The sequence below is a fragment of the Sprattus sprattus genome, assembly GCF_963457725.1.
Source record: "Sprattus sprattus genome assembly, chromosome: 18".
Classification (NCBI taxonomy): domain Eukaryota; kingdom Metazoa; phylum Chordata; class Actinopteri; order Clupeiformes; family Clupeidae; genus Sprattus; species Sprattus sprattus.
Genome location: NC_137916.1, coordinates 11,596,338 through 11,612,646, shown reverse-complemented (window position 1 = coordinate 11,612,646; position 16,309 = coordinate 11,596,338). Strand labels below are relative to the sequence as shown.

At 46.5% G+C, this 16,309-nt stretch overlaps 1 protein-coding gene across 1 annotated transcript in view; it reads left to right on the top strand.

Moving 5' to 3' along the window:
* grin2ba (glutamate receptor, ionotropic, N-methyl D-aspartate 2B-a) overlaps positions 1-16,309 on the top strand; it is a gene marked incomplete at both ends in the record, with an annotated part of 73,600 nt that overhangs the window by 49,114 nt on the left and 8,177 nt on the right. Inside the window, 9 exons of the mRNA XM_080856609.1 lie at positions 1-24; positions 1,905-2,110; positions 2,928-3,099; positions 6,246-6,399; positions 6,798-6,923; positions 8,299-8,528; positions 8,842-9,002; positions 9,528-9,715; positions 13,158-13,396. The exon at positions 1-24 is cut by the window's left edge and continues 91 nt beyond it. Coding sequence (XP_080712735.1) covers positions 1-24; positions 1,905-2,110; positions 2,928-3,099; positions 6,246-6,399; positions 6,798-6,923; positions 8,299-8,528; positions 8,842-9,002; positions 9,528-9,715; positions 13,158-13,396 — 1,500 coding nt within the window. The remainder of the gene's footprint in view (positions 25-1,904; positions 2,111-2,927; positions 3,100-6,245; positions 6,400-6,797; positions 6,924-8,298; positions 8,529-8,841; positions 9,003-9,527; positions 9,716-13,157; positions 13,397-16,309) is intronic.

The window sequence follows — 16,309 nt, the reverse complement described above, 5'->3', positions numbered from 1 at the left end:
GACAAGGAGAAGCAGTGGGAGAAAGTGAGTCCCTTACTGTCCCCCTGACAGTTTATCTCTCTGTCTGTCAGTCTCTCTCAGTCAGTCAATCTATCAACGCATTCATCAGCCCTTTGTCGTGTCTGTTTATCTTCCCATCCATCTGCATGTTTAGGTGTTTCGCATTCATGCCTTTACTGTTTCGTCATCCCTCTACTCGGTACCGCAATCTGTATTCTGTTCTCTGATCAGAGAGCAAGGTGACTCTCCTCTCATCTCCCTTCCTCTAATCTCTTTTTTTCTCATTCTGGGTCTCTCTCACACTTTCTCTCATGTTTAATTCTTTGCTTGACTTCCTGCTGGACCACTTTCCTGGGTTCTAATGAGTGGCTGCCTTCCCCCAGCTACTTCTCATTCTCTCTCTTTCTCTCTCTTGCTTTTTCTTCCTATCTTTCGTTCATTTCTTTTGTTCTTTCTTCTATTCCTTCTCTCTCTCTTTCTATCTCTCACACACACACACACACACACACACACACACACACACAAATTCACACACAACCCATATCTCTCTCTCTCTCTCTCTCTCTCTCTCTCTCTCTCTCTCGTTCTGCCTTTTACCCTAGCCCTTTGAAGTTAGTTTGAAAGCTCTGTAGTGTCCGGTTGAGTTTAGACACAGTGTCTTGTGCCCTCCACCTACCACCCCCTCCTCCCCTTAACTCCAGACAGTGAAGGCTCCCTCACTTCAGTCGTCTCTGCTGGGCTCCAGCCAAGCCAGCAGTAATGTACAGATCAGAGGGGGCTACGAGTGTCTTAACAGGCCCAATTAGTTCATAATCCGCCAGCATTTACTCCTACGCCATGCCCAGAAATAGGCCGGCGAGCTGGGTCTGGAGAGCAGGACCTGGGCCCTGTCTTCAGGTGTGATTTGTCAGCGGAGCGGCTGGTGAAAATTGAGTAAACGATGGTGCTAGCAGAGCAGCGAGCTGCCGCGGGCCTCAAGGGCCCTCTAGGAATGGAGTTGAGCACTCCAGTCCAAGTGCGGCTGCATTTACATGCTGATGGCGCTCTCTTGCCCTCCTTCCCTCCTTCTATCTCTCTCTTGCTCTCTCTCTCTCTCTCTCTCCCTCTCCCATTTCTCACATTGCCTTCGTTCTCTCTCCCCCCACTTCTACCTCTCTTTTCCTTTTTTTTTCTTTGCAGATCTCTCTCACCCTGCAGCCCCCTCTCTTCTTTCTCCCTCGTGCTATCGCCGTCTGTCTTGTGTTTAGCTTTCTGCTCTCTTTCTTTCCCTGCAGTTTTCACTCGTCCTTCATTTTGACATTCCTCCGGCCCTCCGCGCCTCCTCCGCACCTCCTCCTGGCCCTCTCCCCATCCTCAGTGCTGTGTGCACTAACCCTCTCAGCCCTCTCCCTTGCCTTTCATGCTCTGTCTCCCCCTATTTACCTCTACACTGCTTTGCTTGTGTCAATGGCTTTATTGAAATGTTTTTTTCTATGCCTCAAGCCTTTGTGCAGGCAGAATGTCCAACTTAGTCTCCTAATGCAAACTGGCCTTTGCTTTGACCTTTCTCAGTTTTAATGGAAGGTGAAAACTCTGTCATTTGGATCTTGTTCTTTCTCTATTTCCAAATTCACATCAGGTGTATTGGCATTAGCACATGCCAGGTTCTTCCAGTGTAGTGATTACATCAACAATGAACAGATACGAGGGGGCGCTGTTGCTTTTGAGCAATGTAGGTGATCTTTTGGCAAGCTCTGAGAGGCAACCTTCATTTCAAATTTCAACAGATTATATTTACTTTTTAACAATGAACAGATACCAAAAAATCTAAGCAACTGAATGGAAACCCCTAAATTAAACATGAAAAAATGACTTCAGTGTAGGACAAAGCTCACTCTCTCTCCCCTTCCCCTGTCCCTGCACAGGTGGGGAAATGGGAGAACGGCTCCCTGGCGATGAAGTACCACGTGTGGCCACGCATGGACCTGCCCGGGGGCGAGGGCCGCGACGATGACCACCTGTCCATCGTGACGCTGGAGGAGGCGCCCTTTGTCATCGTGGAGGAAGTGGACCCCTTGAGCAAAACGTGCATGAGGAACACGGTTCCCTGTCGAAAACAGCTGAAAATCCTGTGAGAGCACCGACCAGAGACAGAAACACGCACACGCACACGCACACGCACATGCACACGCACACACACACGCACACGCACACGCACACGCACACGCACACGCACACGCACACGCACACGCACACGCACACGCACACGCACACACACCCACACCCACACAAGCATGAACGCACACAGGCAATAGTTCCATGAAAAATGCACTGGTTAAAGGACCATCTAAGGTCTTGTATTTGATATCTATTAATCATCGGCTTAACCATTCAATGCATCATCTCAGCCATACAGTCAAGCAATGCAACATTTTAAAAGATTGCTATCAATTGCCAGACTCTGCAGACTCGTATTTATCTTTGCCAGAAACCTTGTGTATTGTGATATAATCCCACATCAGTTTGTCTGTCTGCTCATGTGTGCATACGGATATCTATCGCTGTCTGCCTGAAGTGCTATCTCACCATCCCATGTGTGTGCGCTGACATCTGCACTGAAGCAGGCCGGATGTATGGATGCGCTGGCCGCCTCAGCCGACGCAGACGCCACCGCATTCTGAGCGTTTCATTCTCCCCCGGCCACACCTGTCCTCCACCCTCTCCATCTTCCTCCCCCCTCCTCTCTCCTGTCATCAGCTCCCCTCAGCCTTGACTGTAAGCATCACCCCGCTCTCATATGTCTTACCCTCACTCAAACTCGGGATCTCGCTCCATCCTTCATCTTGTCATCTTACCTCCCAGTCATTCTTTTTTTTTTGCCCCCTCACTCCTCTCTTCTCACTCTTTGTTTTGTTTCTGCGTCTCGACTCCTCTTCTCCCCCCCTCAGCAATCAGACCGTCGACTCTGGCATCTACATCAAGCGCTGCTGCAAGGGCTTCTGCATCGACATCCTCAAGAAGATCGCCAAACATGTGAAGTTCAGCTACGACCTGTACCTGGTGACCAATGGCAAGCATGGCAAGAAGATCAATGGGACGTGGAACGGCATGGTGGGAGAGGTCAGTGGCTCTCTAGCCTCTCTTACTGTACTTCATTTAGTGCTTCGAACCATACCAATGCCTTGGCTTCAATTCAATTTGAATTGTTAGTGTGATGAAAGATGCGTTCACAAATGATCTGGGCTACATTCATGCTCTTAGTCACATTTGATGATCTGCTTACTCAGTAACCTGATGTAGGCTTAACGTGTCAACATTCTTAGGGCGCATATACACTAACACAATCAAACTCCACTGATCTGGGCAGAGTGCAGTTCCTTTTATCATGGATGATACTAGCAAGTCCAGCAGAATGATCACTTCCACTCCATTTGCCATTGCCCCACGGGAAATGAATGGCCACTGGCAAGATAGCAAAATGTATTCACCTGTGTGTGTGTAAGGTGCTATTAGTCTCTCAGCTAGAGGGTAGTCACAGCTAACCTTTCGTGCTGCGATAATGTGATTCCAGAGGTGTGACCTCTCCCTGGTCCCCACCTCTCAGCGTCCCTGATATCAAAGTCTCCCCGTGCCATTATTGAGATATGCAGCACTTACTTACCATGCACCTCTCACCCACCCCACTTAATTATTTTAATGTCCTCTTCATTGGTTTTCCAATAACAGGCACATAAAAGGGGGGAATTCAATTCCATCAGATTAGAATTGCATTAATCAATTAGAGAAGAAGAATGACTGCGGAGAGGAGACGGGGGTTAAGAGGGAGAGATGTAAATGAGATCATGCCATTCTCATAGGTTGGTGTTTGCTTTATCTTGGTGCGTTGTCAAGATTACTCTGCGCAGAGATGTGCCGTGCGGTGATGCAGTGGTTCAGGAAGCTCTGTATATACCCAGGATTAATGAAGATCATAAGCCAGTGGACGCTAGGGCAAACAGAGCCAGCAGGGCGACATTGGGAATTTAGCACCCAAGTCATGCAAGGTCTTTTTTTGCATGTTATCCACGGTGGAGCCAGTCAGGCATACATTAATGCAAGTCAGCTCCGCTACCTCACTCAAGGGTAAATGCCCATGTGCCATGGCGAGTTTAACATGCCAGCCACGAGCCATAAATCCTGCCACGCGCTCAAGGACCCGGCACGAGAGGTGCCGTTACAGTGGCTGCATGATTTTGTTTGTCTTCATCTTCTTTTGTATTAAGTCGCGAGACATTGACGTGATTAGACATTCTTCATGCCCTGTACATTAGAAAACCCTCACATTTGGTTTCTTGAAAAACAAGTTTCTACGTTGTGCCACCAAATGCTACAAGAAAAATAAGCACATTCCTCTCAATTCAATACCAGAATCACACCACACCACACACCCCCCCCCCCCCTTCTGAGTCAGGGGACTCTTTTGGGCGCACAAACACTTGTCTAGCACTTTGCAGCAGCGGCGCTGGCGTGTTACATACTGGCTCTGGCTGTCACTGGGTGGCCCATGTGGGACTGATGCATCATCTCTTTCACACCTATAAAGGAATGTTAATGAGGACGGAGGACATCTGGCGACCACGTTCTCTCCCTCTGGCCCCCTGCCCACGCTATATCTCACAGCCTTAATGGCACCATCTCTGCAAAGTGGTAAAGGGCTAGCGTTAGCGCACATGCATCATATGGATCGGCTACAGTATGGCTCATCACCAGTGCACCCTAAATGCATCAGTGCAGGCATTCTTTAGTGCCTTTCCTTAGTAAAGATGCTGTGCTCTGTTTAAACTTTGAGTTTCCTTTTTGCTGTTGATTATTGTTGTTTATTGTTATTTGAGATGTGACCCAACTTGTGATTTTGCTCATGCGGTCGGCATCGATGAACAGAGCTAAAACGGTGGTACAGGCTAATCCCTGTAATCCAAAATATTTGAAGCAATACACTTGATTACATGAATTCTCCTGAGCCGGTGTAGAGACACTCATGCACCTATACACACACACACACACACACACACACACACACACACACACACACACACACACACACACACACACACACACACACACACTCACTCACTCACTCACAGCTGAACACACACACACATGCACAATCAGATACAGAGCCACAGCCACACACAGGCTTTCACACACACTCATTTTCCCTCGCTCATTCTCAATAACACCCACGTAGGTCACTTTCATAACAGCGAGAAAAAGCCGTGGGAGGGGAGAGATAGGAAGGGGACCAAAGGAAGTGAACACACTCCTAGATGGACTCATTGCCCTATGGGATGTATGCAGAGAAGCACACAGACACACACACACGCAGTCAGACAAACACGCACACACACATACACCCACACACAATCAGACTATCAAGCAGACACGCACACTGATCCTCTCACATACAAAAGACACATAGATATAAAAGAGCCACACTCCGTCAGACAGAAAGATGTACAGGCACAAACACACTCACACAGAGTCACACAGACACACACACACTAACCACCTACAGACAACCTACAAACCAGCCAACCACAGGACCTTTCTACAGGTAGACAAACGCTAGCTACTCGTTACTCTCCCTTACAATCTCTTTCTGCCGCTCTCTCAATCTCTCTCTCTCACACACACACACACACACACACACACACACACACACACACACACACACACACACACACACACACACACACACACACACCTCATTAACTCAGCCTGTTTTGTCCCACTTTAGAGTGCTGTAGGGCCCAGGTATTTAGGGCTACATTTACCTGTAGAGTTGGGTAGAGTGTGAGAGAGAGAGGGAGACAGAGAGAGAGTGAGTGAGAGAGGCAGGGCGGAGAGGATGGACGGGAGGGGAGAGGACAGAGAGTAGAAGGGGAGGGAGCGGGACGGAGAGAGACGAAGGGGAGGGAGCGGGGCGGCTATTTCCAGCAGCCGTGACCCACTGTGGTAGCCCAGTTTCTGCTTCCTTCATTCTGTCTTTCACCATCTTTGTATGGCTTTGTGCTTCATAGTCGGAGCCGGCCAGTCTGGGTCAGTGTGTATGGACTTGACCTTCGCACTTCAAGTCTGATCCTTCTTTCTATCCCTTCAACATTTTCTATCTGCCTCTGTTTGTCTGGTATCATGATACCTATCTACTGTATCTATTTATCTATTTTGATCTCTTTCTCTCTTTCTCTGTTGTTGTCTATCTGTCTGCCTGTCTGGCTGTCTTTCAGGTGGTGACCAAGAATGCCCACATGGCTGTGGGTTCTCTCACCATAAATGAGGAGAGGTCAGAGGTGATTGACTTCTCAGTGCCCTTCATTGAGACGGGCATCAGCGTCATGGTCTCGCGTAGCAACGGCACCGTCTCGCCCTCAGCCTTCCTCGGTGAGTAGGTGCGCTGTCCACACCCTGGACAGCAGGCTCCTTCAGTCCCAGTTAGTGCCTGCAGTGGGGGAAGCAGGCTGTGTCAATGTAATCCCTCTGCCTTGGTTTTTTTTTGGGGGGGGGTATTTTGTGAGCTTGTAAAATGCAATTTTTCACTTGTAAATTGAAACCGAAAACTTCCCTTGTATTCTTTTGTAAGTATGATTGTAATGTCACACTCTCTCCAACTCTTTCGTAACACTCTCTTCTGGTTCTTCATTCTCTTTGCTTTCTTTTTCTTTCCACTTTCCTTTGTCCCCCATCATCCGCTTTGTCCTTTCGTCTCTGCTCTCTCTCCTTCTCTTCCCTTCTTTCCCCTTCTCTCTCCTTCCCTCTCTCTCTCTCTCTCTCTCTCTCAGAGCCCTTCAGTGCGGATGTGTGGGTGATGATGTTTGTGATGCTGCTGCTGGTGTCGGCCCTGGCTGTGTTTGCGTTCGAGTACTTAAGCCCTGTGGGCTACAACCGCTGCCTAGCTGATGGCCGAGGTGAGTGCAGCCACCACAAGTATGCAGGGCCTAAACACACACACGCATACACACACACACAGTCTCATTCTGCCTCTCTTTTAGACACAACACACACACACAAGTAGTCCCCCCCCCCTAAATAAACACAATGTCTCTCTCCCCCTCTATTTTACATACACCACACTTGGTCTCACACACAAACACACCATGTCATTCTGTGTGAAACTCTTTTGCCCTCTCTCTATCACACACACACACACACACACACACACACACACACAAGCACACACACACACAAGCACACGCACACGCACACGCACACACATACACACACACACAAACACAAACACACAAACTCTTCAGGCCTCTTCTGGTCCTCCTTCCCTGCAGTAGCCTCGTGCAGGTGCAGTGTCTCTTCCCATTCCTGTCAGCGCGGCTCATCCCTGGTCTCTTCATGTTTTTTAATGCTGGCCCTCGTGTGTTCTTGCATGCATTTCCATACTTCCAGGAATCTCATGCCACCACTGACAGGACAGGCTTTTCTTTTATTAGATGAAAAGGGAATAGGGGCGGGTGAAGAAGAACTAAATCAATGGCTCCCCTTCGATTCATGTTGGTGCTATATATAGAGAGACTAATGCTTTTTTTTCTGTCACTTACATATCCCTTCATCTTTGGGGGAGGAAGACAGTATGCTGAGATGTTGTCACAGGCACTCATTGTTTTTCCATATCTTGGCAGGGGCGTAGGGGTTAGGGATGAGTTTTTTGAAAGGGTAGATGCCAGGCAGTGGAAGCTCTTTGCTGCAGAGATGTTATGATGACAGGCGCAAGCGAGAGGGAAAGTAGGAGCTAGAAGTTTTGTTTCAGGTGCGTTAAACATGCTAGACTTGCCCGAGTGTGAGTGGAAGATCTGTATCACTTACCTCTGTGCAGCTCCCAGCCCCGTCTCGTACATGCTTTCTTCTAGCTCTCCTCCGACTCATGGCAATGTGTCATGCTTTTATTTCTCCCTCCGAGGGCACATTTGCAGTGGATGCGCACTGCGTGCAGCATGTAGCATGGCGTAATAATGCCTATTTAAATGAGTAAGTAATTTGCCTTGTTTGATATTTTGTTTCAACATGTCAGTTACTGCTGTCTGTGTCTGGTGGTAACACAGGACCAATTTATTCAGTGAAACCACAAGAGGCACATAAATGTCTGTATCAATCCCCAAGTTTACAGACCAGTTTAGTGCTTTTATACTCTCCAAGAAACATTAAACCTTGCCCTCTCTCTCTCTCTCTCTCTCTCTCTGGCTCTGTCTCTCTGACCCTCTCTCTCGTTCTCTCTCTCTCTTTCTCTCTCTTTCGGTTTCCCTCTCTTTTGCTGGTGCTCTGTCCTATCCTCAGAGGCTGGAGGTCCCTCCTTCACCATTGGGAAGGCCATCTGGCTGCTGTGGGGTCTGGTCTTCAACAACTCTGTACCCGTGCAGAACCCCAGGGGCACCACCAGTAAGATCATGGTGTCGGTGTGGGCCTTTTTCGCCGTCATCTTCCTGGCGAGCTACACTGCCAACCTAGCCGCCTTCATGATCCAGGAGGAGTACGTGGACCAGGTGTCTGGCCTGAGTGACAAGAAGGTAGAGATTGTCTGCTCTTGATACCAGCTTGTTTTTCTTCGTTTTTGTCTGTTTGTGTCTCTCTCTGTGTTGTCCTTTTCTGTCTCCTTCTGAGCCAAAGTTTCTCTCCCTCCATCTTGCCCTTTTTTGCCAAACCTCCCTGTCTGAGCCACAGTTTGCATTATTCACTCCATCTTGTTCCCTGTCTCTCATGACTTTGTAGTTACTTACTTCTTTTGTTTTGCCCTTCTACGGTTCTACACTTTCCTGTTTTCTGCTGTCCCCACATTTATCCCGTCTTTCTTTCCCCCTTTTTTTTGCTCTGAACTGACAGTTTCAGAGGCCGAATGCTTTCTCACCTCCCTTCCGCTTCGGCACGGTCCCCAACGGCAGCACGGAGAGAAACATCCGGAACAACTACCTGGAGATGCACGGCTACATGGTGAAGTTCCATCAGAAGAACGTGAACGAAGCCCTGCACAGCCTGAAGACAGGGTGAGGAGTCAGGGAAAGAAACCCAGCAGAGCAGAGAAATTGGATTGGACAAAATAAAGGAGGCATTTGAGGCAACTCACTCTTTCATACACTCATACTGTACGTCCGTGCAGTTGAACATGCAGAGTGGGATAAAATGTACGAAAGTTTGAGGTCAGAATGAAGTTTGTGCAAATGGATTTCAGATGGAGTAGCGCTGCAACTCTTTGGGACTCGCCAGTCCTCATTTCAATTACACATCGGAGTCATCTGCTGCCGCGATCACACACCACATTTCTGGCAGTGTTTTTGCAGGCGGAACACAATCTGCATTGTTTTGCATTTGTTACAGCAAAGGGGGTTAATTATCTCGCAAATGAGAAAATTAGGATTTGAATGAGAAAATGAGCAAGTATGCTGCCAAACTGAAAGTGTCCAATTCTCCCCCTGTTCTGTTTGTTATTCTCTCTCTAGCTCAATGTGTTTCTCCTTTGCTTTGTTTTCACTCTCTCTCACCCTTTCTCTCCCTCTCTCTCTCTCTCACAGGAAACTGGATGCGTTTATCTATGATGCGGCTGTGCTGAACTACATGGCGGGTCGAGATGAGGGCTGTAAGCTGGTCACCATTGGCTCTGGGAAGGTGTTCGCCTCCACTGGCTATGGCATTGCCATACAGAAGGACTCTATCTGGAAGAGGCACATTGACTTGGCCATCCTGCAGCTGTTTGGAGATCGTAAGCGACTTCCTCAGTCTACCTTGTGCTGTGTATGAGATAGCTAAGCCAGTAGGATCACACATTCATGAGAACAAAGGCTTTATCGTTGAAAAATACAGGAATGAGTAATATGAAATTCAATTTTAATTGCTACTTCCCCGGGGCGAGGTTTAATTTGCAGAAACTGCATTTCCCTGAGTTAGAGGCAGTAGAGGGATGGAATGCCATGGTATCAGTGGTTGATTAGAGTAATTGTTTGAAGAAATCACTTGGTCAAAAACATACAATGCAAATTGTTAGGAAATAGTACATGTTTTTATCTTTATTTAGTTTATGGATAGTTTTCAATTTGAATTGAACATTTTAATTACCTGTCAATGTGAACCCTCATGAACCAACATGTAGTGAGAGCCATCCTGATTGGCTGGATTTATCAAATAATGCTGTGCTCCTCACGGGGAGGGGAACCATGTTTCCTGAGATTTACCACCCCCTGGGGTCATTATCTTTTCTTATCTATCTAAATCAGGAAACGCTTGACTCCACAAACGGCAGCAAGGTTTCTGTGCTGAATGAGCAGGAACACACCTCCCAATCATTTCTGAAATTCTTGGAAACCCAACAGTGAACCTCCACCAAACCTCCCCACCATACTGACCACCAGCCGTGATGGACAGTGCTTTCCATAAGATTTAACTCTCCCATTTTGAAAGTGCTGCACCATAGCTTATGAGAAGCACCATGTATTGATCTTGCAGTGGCAGTTGTGAGCTCCACATCCCACTAGGTTTCTGCTGGGATTGTAAGAGTATTATAAATGTAACATCATGAAGTTTAATAACTTAATTTGTTGTAGTTTACTGTGATGGATGTCATTTAATTAACTGCAAATAATTATGTGTAATGGTAAAAACAGAAGACCATTAGGTTCTACAAAGATATTAACGTGGTAATGTACTGTATATATTATTGCTAACTGGGTGCAATTTTTAACAGCAGAAACACAATACCTTTAGGTTCAATAACTTTATATCTTGAAATTAATTGGTTTCCTCTAAACGTTTTAGCAAACTAAACATAATCAGGTTTCAAGTAAGCTATACCATGTATTAAATATCTTTAAAATGTTGTATGTTGTAGTCTATTTGGTTCTGATTTCTGTATTATGGTGTATATAGGTCTTTTCTAAACGACTGGCTGCCGTTCTTTAGATTGAAGGACTATAATGCACATATAATGCTGTTTTGGGTGGGTTTCTTTCGGTGGTCCACAGACACAGGTTCCAGTGTGGTTGTGTTTGGGTGTGTATGGTGTCTTCCTCAAACTGGCTGTTACTGTTGTCTTTGGGGATGCTGTATTTAGGTATGTTGGCTGATACTGTTGTCTTTGTGGATGCCGTATTTAGGTACATATGTTGGCTGGTACTGTTGTCTTTGGGGATGCTGTGTTTAGGTATGTTGGTTAGTACTGTTGTCTTTGGGGATTTTGTGTGTAGGTATGTAGGCTGGTACTGTTGTCTTTGGGGATGCTGTGTTTAGGTACATGTTGGCTGGTACTGTTGTCTTTTGGGATTTTGTGTGTAGGTATGTAGGCTGGTACTGTTGTCTTTGGGGATGCTGTATTTAGATATAGTGGCTGTTGTTAATGGGCATCAGTGTGTTTGGGTATGTTCAGTCTTGTTTTCTTAGACTAATAGGCTGTGAAGTGTTTGGGCTTGCTCCAGTTCTCTTTTGAGGATCGGGGTCCTAGGGCACTGAGGGTTGAGTGTCAGCTCTCAGTGGACAGAGAGGAAGTGTGTGTGTGTGCGTGTGTGTGTGTGTGTGTGCGTGTGTGTGTGTGTGTGTGTGTGTGTGTGTGTGTGTGTGTGTGTGTGTGTGACTGTGTTTGTCCTTTTCTTCATTCACACTTGTAGGAATCTTTGTGCGTAACGGAGTTTATGCTGAGTGCTGTTTATTTGCCAGGTTGTTTGGGCGCATCTCTGAATGTAGCTTTGCGGAGTTGGAGGTTTGAGTTAAGACTTTGTGTTGGTCAAGTCTGTGCGTTTGTATGTCTGTGTGGTGTTGGTTTGTGTGTGTGTGTGTGTGTGTGTGTGTGTGTGCTATTACATTCTCATGCGTAAATGGGTCAGCAGGCGGTGTTGGTGAGTTACTGAGTCCCTCGCCCCCCTCTCTCCCCCTCTACCTCCCTCCCTGGATTTCAATGTCATTTTGACATCCTCCAACATGTAGTTCTACCCGCTGTGGCCTAGTTTCCACTACCGAACCACCCGCTAACTTCCTCCCCAGGACGAGGGACCAGTCCTGACTTCCACCGAGACCGAACCAGGGACCCTGCCGCGTGACGGTAAAGTCCAGAGACAGGCCCACCCCCTGGGGAAGAGAGACAGGGACGGGGGGGCTGGGGGCGGGGGGGCTGGCTACCCAAAACTCCCCTACGCCTATAACTGCCTGTGGGTAGCCCGCGGGCCTGCCAGTCACGTGGGCTACAGTGTGAGCCTGGCTGTTTAGACAACAGTGACGCACTGGGTTGTACGGTATGATTAATTAATAGCAGACTGTCCCAGAGCGGGTCGGCAGTGTACGGGGATGTGGAACGAGTCTGAGGCGACCCAGTAAGTTGTGCGTGTGTGTGTGAGAGAGAGTCTGAGATGCAATTGCTTTAGTGGTGAATAGCACACAGGCGGACTGAGAGTGAAAGGCATGTGTTTCTCCAGTCACCCGGGGGATGATGTGGGTGTGCGCGCAATCTTGTGTGATCTGCCTGTAATGTGATCTGATGTTCAGGAGAGCAGTAAAACACGTGAAAATCCAGCCCAAAGCCACAAGGCACTCTCACATGCAGACCTTGTCTTCTCACATGCATCACAAGACGTTTCTACCCGAGTCTAGAAGTTTTAAATGCTCCCTTTTTACTCCTTATCTGTGTACCCCCTCTTGAAGGCCAGAACATATTTGTACTCTAGTTTGTCGTCCTCTACGCCCCATTTTTTCCCCCACCTCTTGGCCCACACACGTCTGCCCCACACACTTCTTCTGCTACTCACCTCCCTCACTCTTCTATCACTTCTTCATGCAGGTCCGTCACCACCATGACCACAACTCTGTCCCCAATCAGACGCGTGACCTCTTCCAGGACACGTCTCTTTGCCCTCCCTTGTCCCCTTCTTTACGATCTCACATTTAGTCATGGGTGTTGTGGTGCATTTGTGGTCCTGTAGTGCACAGCTAATGCAGAGTGACTGTGAGTGTGCTCAGGGCGTGTGTTCACTTGTTCTGCTGCTCCCTGTCTGTGAGCTCAACTCATGACTTTGCTGAGTGCTCGCTGGAGTTGAGGCTCAGATGATCCTGAGGGTGTCCCTCTCTATCGCCCTCTCTCTCTAACAATCTGTCCTCTCTGCTACTCTCTCTCTCTCACACTCCTGTCCCCTCTCACCTGTTTATCTGCTTGCCCCCCCCCGCAGGTGACATGGAGGAGCTGGAAGCCATGTGGCTTACTGGGATCTGCCACCACGAGAAGAACGAGGTAATGAGCTCGCAGCTGGACGTGGACAACATGGCCGGCGTCTTCTACATGCTGGCGGCTGCCATGGTCCTGTCGCTCCTCACCTTCATCGCCGAGCACGTCTTCTACTGGCAGATGCGCTTCTGCTTCATGGGCACATTCTCGGGCAAGCCTGGCCTCACCTTCGCCATCAGCAGGGTGAGTATGCGCTGGCCGAGCATTTACAGGCACATTGCAGCATGCAAACTTGTATGTGTACCCACGGACAGAAGCCCATAGACAGCAATGTTGACATCCAAGACAAACGTCCTCAGAATTAGCCAAACAGAGCTAATGAAGCATATGTGATGAACAGGTATCTTTGTAAAAAATAAAAAAAGGCAAATGTTACAGACCATAAATCAAGCCATATTTTTGCACATGCAAGACATACAATAGTTTATCAATTGCATGTCTTGCTGCACGTTGGCCACTTACAAATGAAGTAATGTTAATACATCACTGTTTATACTGTATGTTACGTGCTTGACGGTTTCAAGCAGACTTTGAGCAGCTTTCCCTCCATTTTCAATTCATAGTACTAAGAATACAATTTGTTCAGTAAGAACCAGTATCACTGCTCTCTCTGTTTGTCTCAGTGTTTTCTTTGCCTTTGTGTCCACAAGCAAAGCTGGCCAAGCATATGGTCTCAGGTGGCTAAACAGAGCCAAACTCAGAGTGTAGGCTCACTTTTATTCCCTCTTTCAAGCCTTTCAGTTTGGATCCCAGCACCCATTTCGCATCAGGGTGTAAATATTTACTAAACGTTGAGCCAAAATCAATTTTCTAACTCAACAAAAATTAGCCAGAAGAGTCGGGAAGGTGGATTTACTTGCCCTCGTGGAAGCAAAGTCACCTCCAGGTATTTTGATTTGCATTTCAATTGTTTTGACGTGGTGGTGGTGGCAGTTCTGGCCTCCCTTGTTGTTATTCTGAGCGCCTGGCGAAGGTGAAATGCCTGCAGTTGAAGCCGCATGGCTTATTTACCGCTTCGCCACACGCCGTCGAGCCATTCAAGTCTGCCCCGAACATGCCCCTCCCGTGCAGCACAAAACAATCTAGGTATAGAGGACGCACTGGGCTAGAAAACAGCAGTATCCCATAATATGCTTCTTTCTACGGCCACCAAAAATTAAACCCAAATTTATCATCATTTATTCCTGTTACTCTGCAACACCCCGACACGATCAATTGCTAATCGCTTACGATATGCTAGCGGCTAAAGCTAACGAAATCTCTTGAAATGTGCTGACTTTGACATTATGACAGACTAGTTCCTCAACAACTGTCCTAACCAGTGGTGTCAAAAGTAAACACATTCGTTACTCAAGTAGAAGTATTGATACTGGAGTTTAAAAACACTTTGGTAAAAGTGAAGTATCGACCTAACCTCTTTACTCAAGTAAAAGTAAAAAAGTACAGGCTCTAAAATGTACTTAAAGTATAAAAGTAAAACGTAAAAAAAAAAAAATAGTAAAGATAAACTAGTTGGACTTAATATAATTGACACGACTGTAAGAAAAAGGAAGCTTAATTTATAAGCTGATGAGTGCTACATGGAGCCCAAAGACAACAAACTCGAAGAGCATGTCTTTCTCAAACTTTATTGGAATTCAATTAGACCTCCACCCCATTTGCACATTCGTCTCTCATCAAGGGCCTTTGTAACTAGCTTCATAGTCTTTGCATATTCTGCCAGAAATACAAACTTGACAGGAGTTAACCTGAAAAAAACCCTCAAAATGTCATATTTATTTCATGGAACACCTTCAATTCAATAACCAACCAATTATTTAATGCTAATCATCTGTAATGAAGGTTAATAAATATACTCTAGTGTTTTGTGGCTTTTCAATTCAAAGTAAAAGAATATAGATATAGTTCAGCTTTAAAAATTAGAAGGGGCAGGTACATACATGGGTCATTTTAGTGCACTGTAAACAGCTGTAAAGGCCTTGCTCTACTTGTTCCCTTAATTGGTGGCCAAGCAGCAAAGCTATGAAGCCACCTACTGGTTTTCTATTTATTAGTATTATACATTATCTTCCTCTGCCATGGGAGTCTATGGCAGCCCCTAGAACCGTATGGTCGAAAGTTGTGAAATTTGGCACACTCATTGGGACCAGTCCTCTCATCAATTTCACCAAGTTTCATGTCTCCCACTCTAACCCTCTAGCGCCACCAATGGGTCAAAGTTGAAGATGTGTTTATACATGTTACTTTTGAACAATATGCCGCATTTTCCAAAATGAGGTATCTTTGGATTCCCTGGATCAAGATGAGTTTAACGCACTCTATGACATCATTAACAATTATATAGAATCTCAAGCTATTGTGAATGTTTAGGAAGAGTATTTTTTCGCCACTCCTCCTACAATTCTTGTCGAATTTTCTTCAAAATTGCCACACATCATCTTCAGACCAAGCCTCACAAAAGTTAACCCCTGGCGTTTTGATTTTCGCAACCGTTTGTTAGTTACAGTCAATCAAATTGATGTGGCCGAATTGATGTGGCTGCCATTTTGAATGAATGAATAACGTTTTTAGTGAATATCAAATATTCACCAAATTTGGCACAGATTATCTTCAGACCACAATCACCTCAACTTGTCAAAATAGGACTGAATTACAGCTGTTCAAACTGTTTAAACTTGGTCCAAATTTGACAACCATTGCCACAGGAAAACCCACTTCTATTTTGATTCCCATCACTGACAATAGCTCACTAGGTAAATTAGTTGGTGATTGGTGCCCTGTCGTAGGCAGCCTCATCGGTTCGAATCCAGCCTCTGCTGAGTATATCAAAAGCCTCTTCTGAATGTATCGAAGGCTTCTCCTGGGTCATCTGACCAGCTTGTCCACCACATCGCTGCTTGCAGCTATATATTTTTTTGCTTTGCTTTTTAGAAAGTTACCAAGTTACACTGTATAATGTAAAACCCCCATTGTTGTAACTGAAAAATATGTCTGAGGATTTGCACGGTGTCTGAGCCATCTATCTTATGTTAACATGCTACTAGCTTTTAGCGATATGCAATTCCTACGTGGTTCTTGGGTTCGAAAATTCGAGTC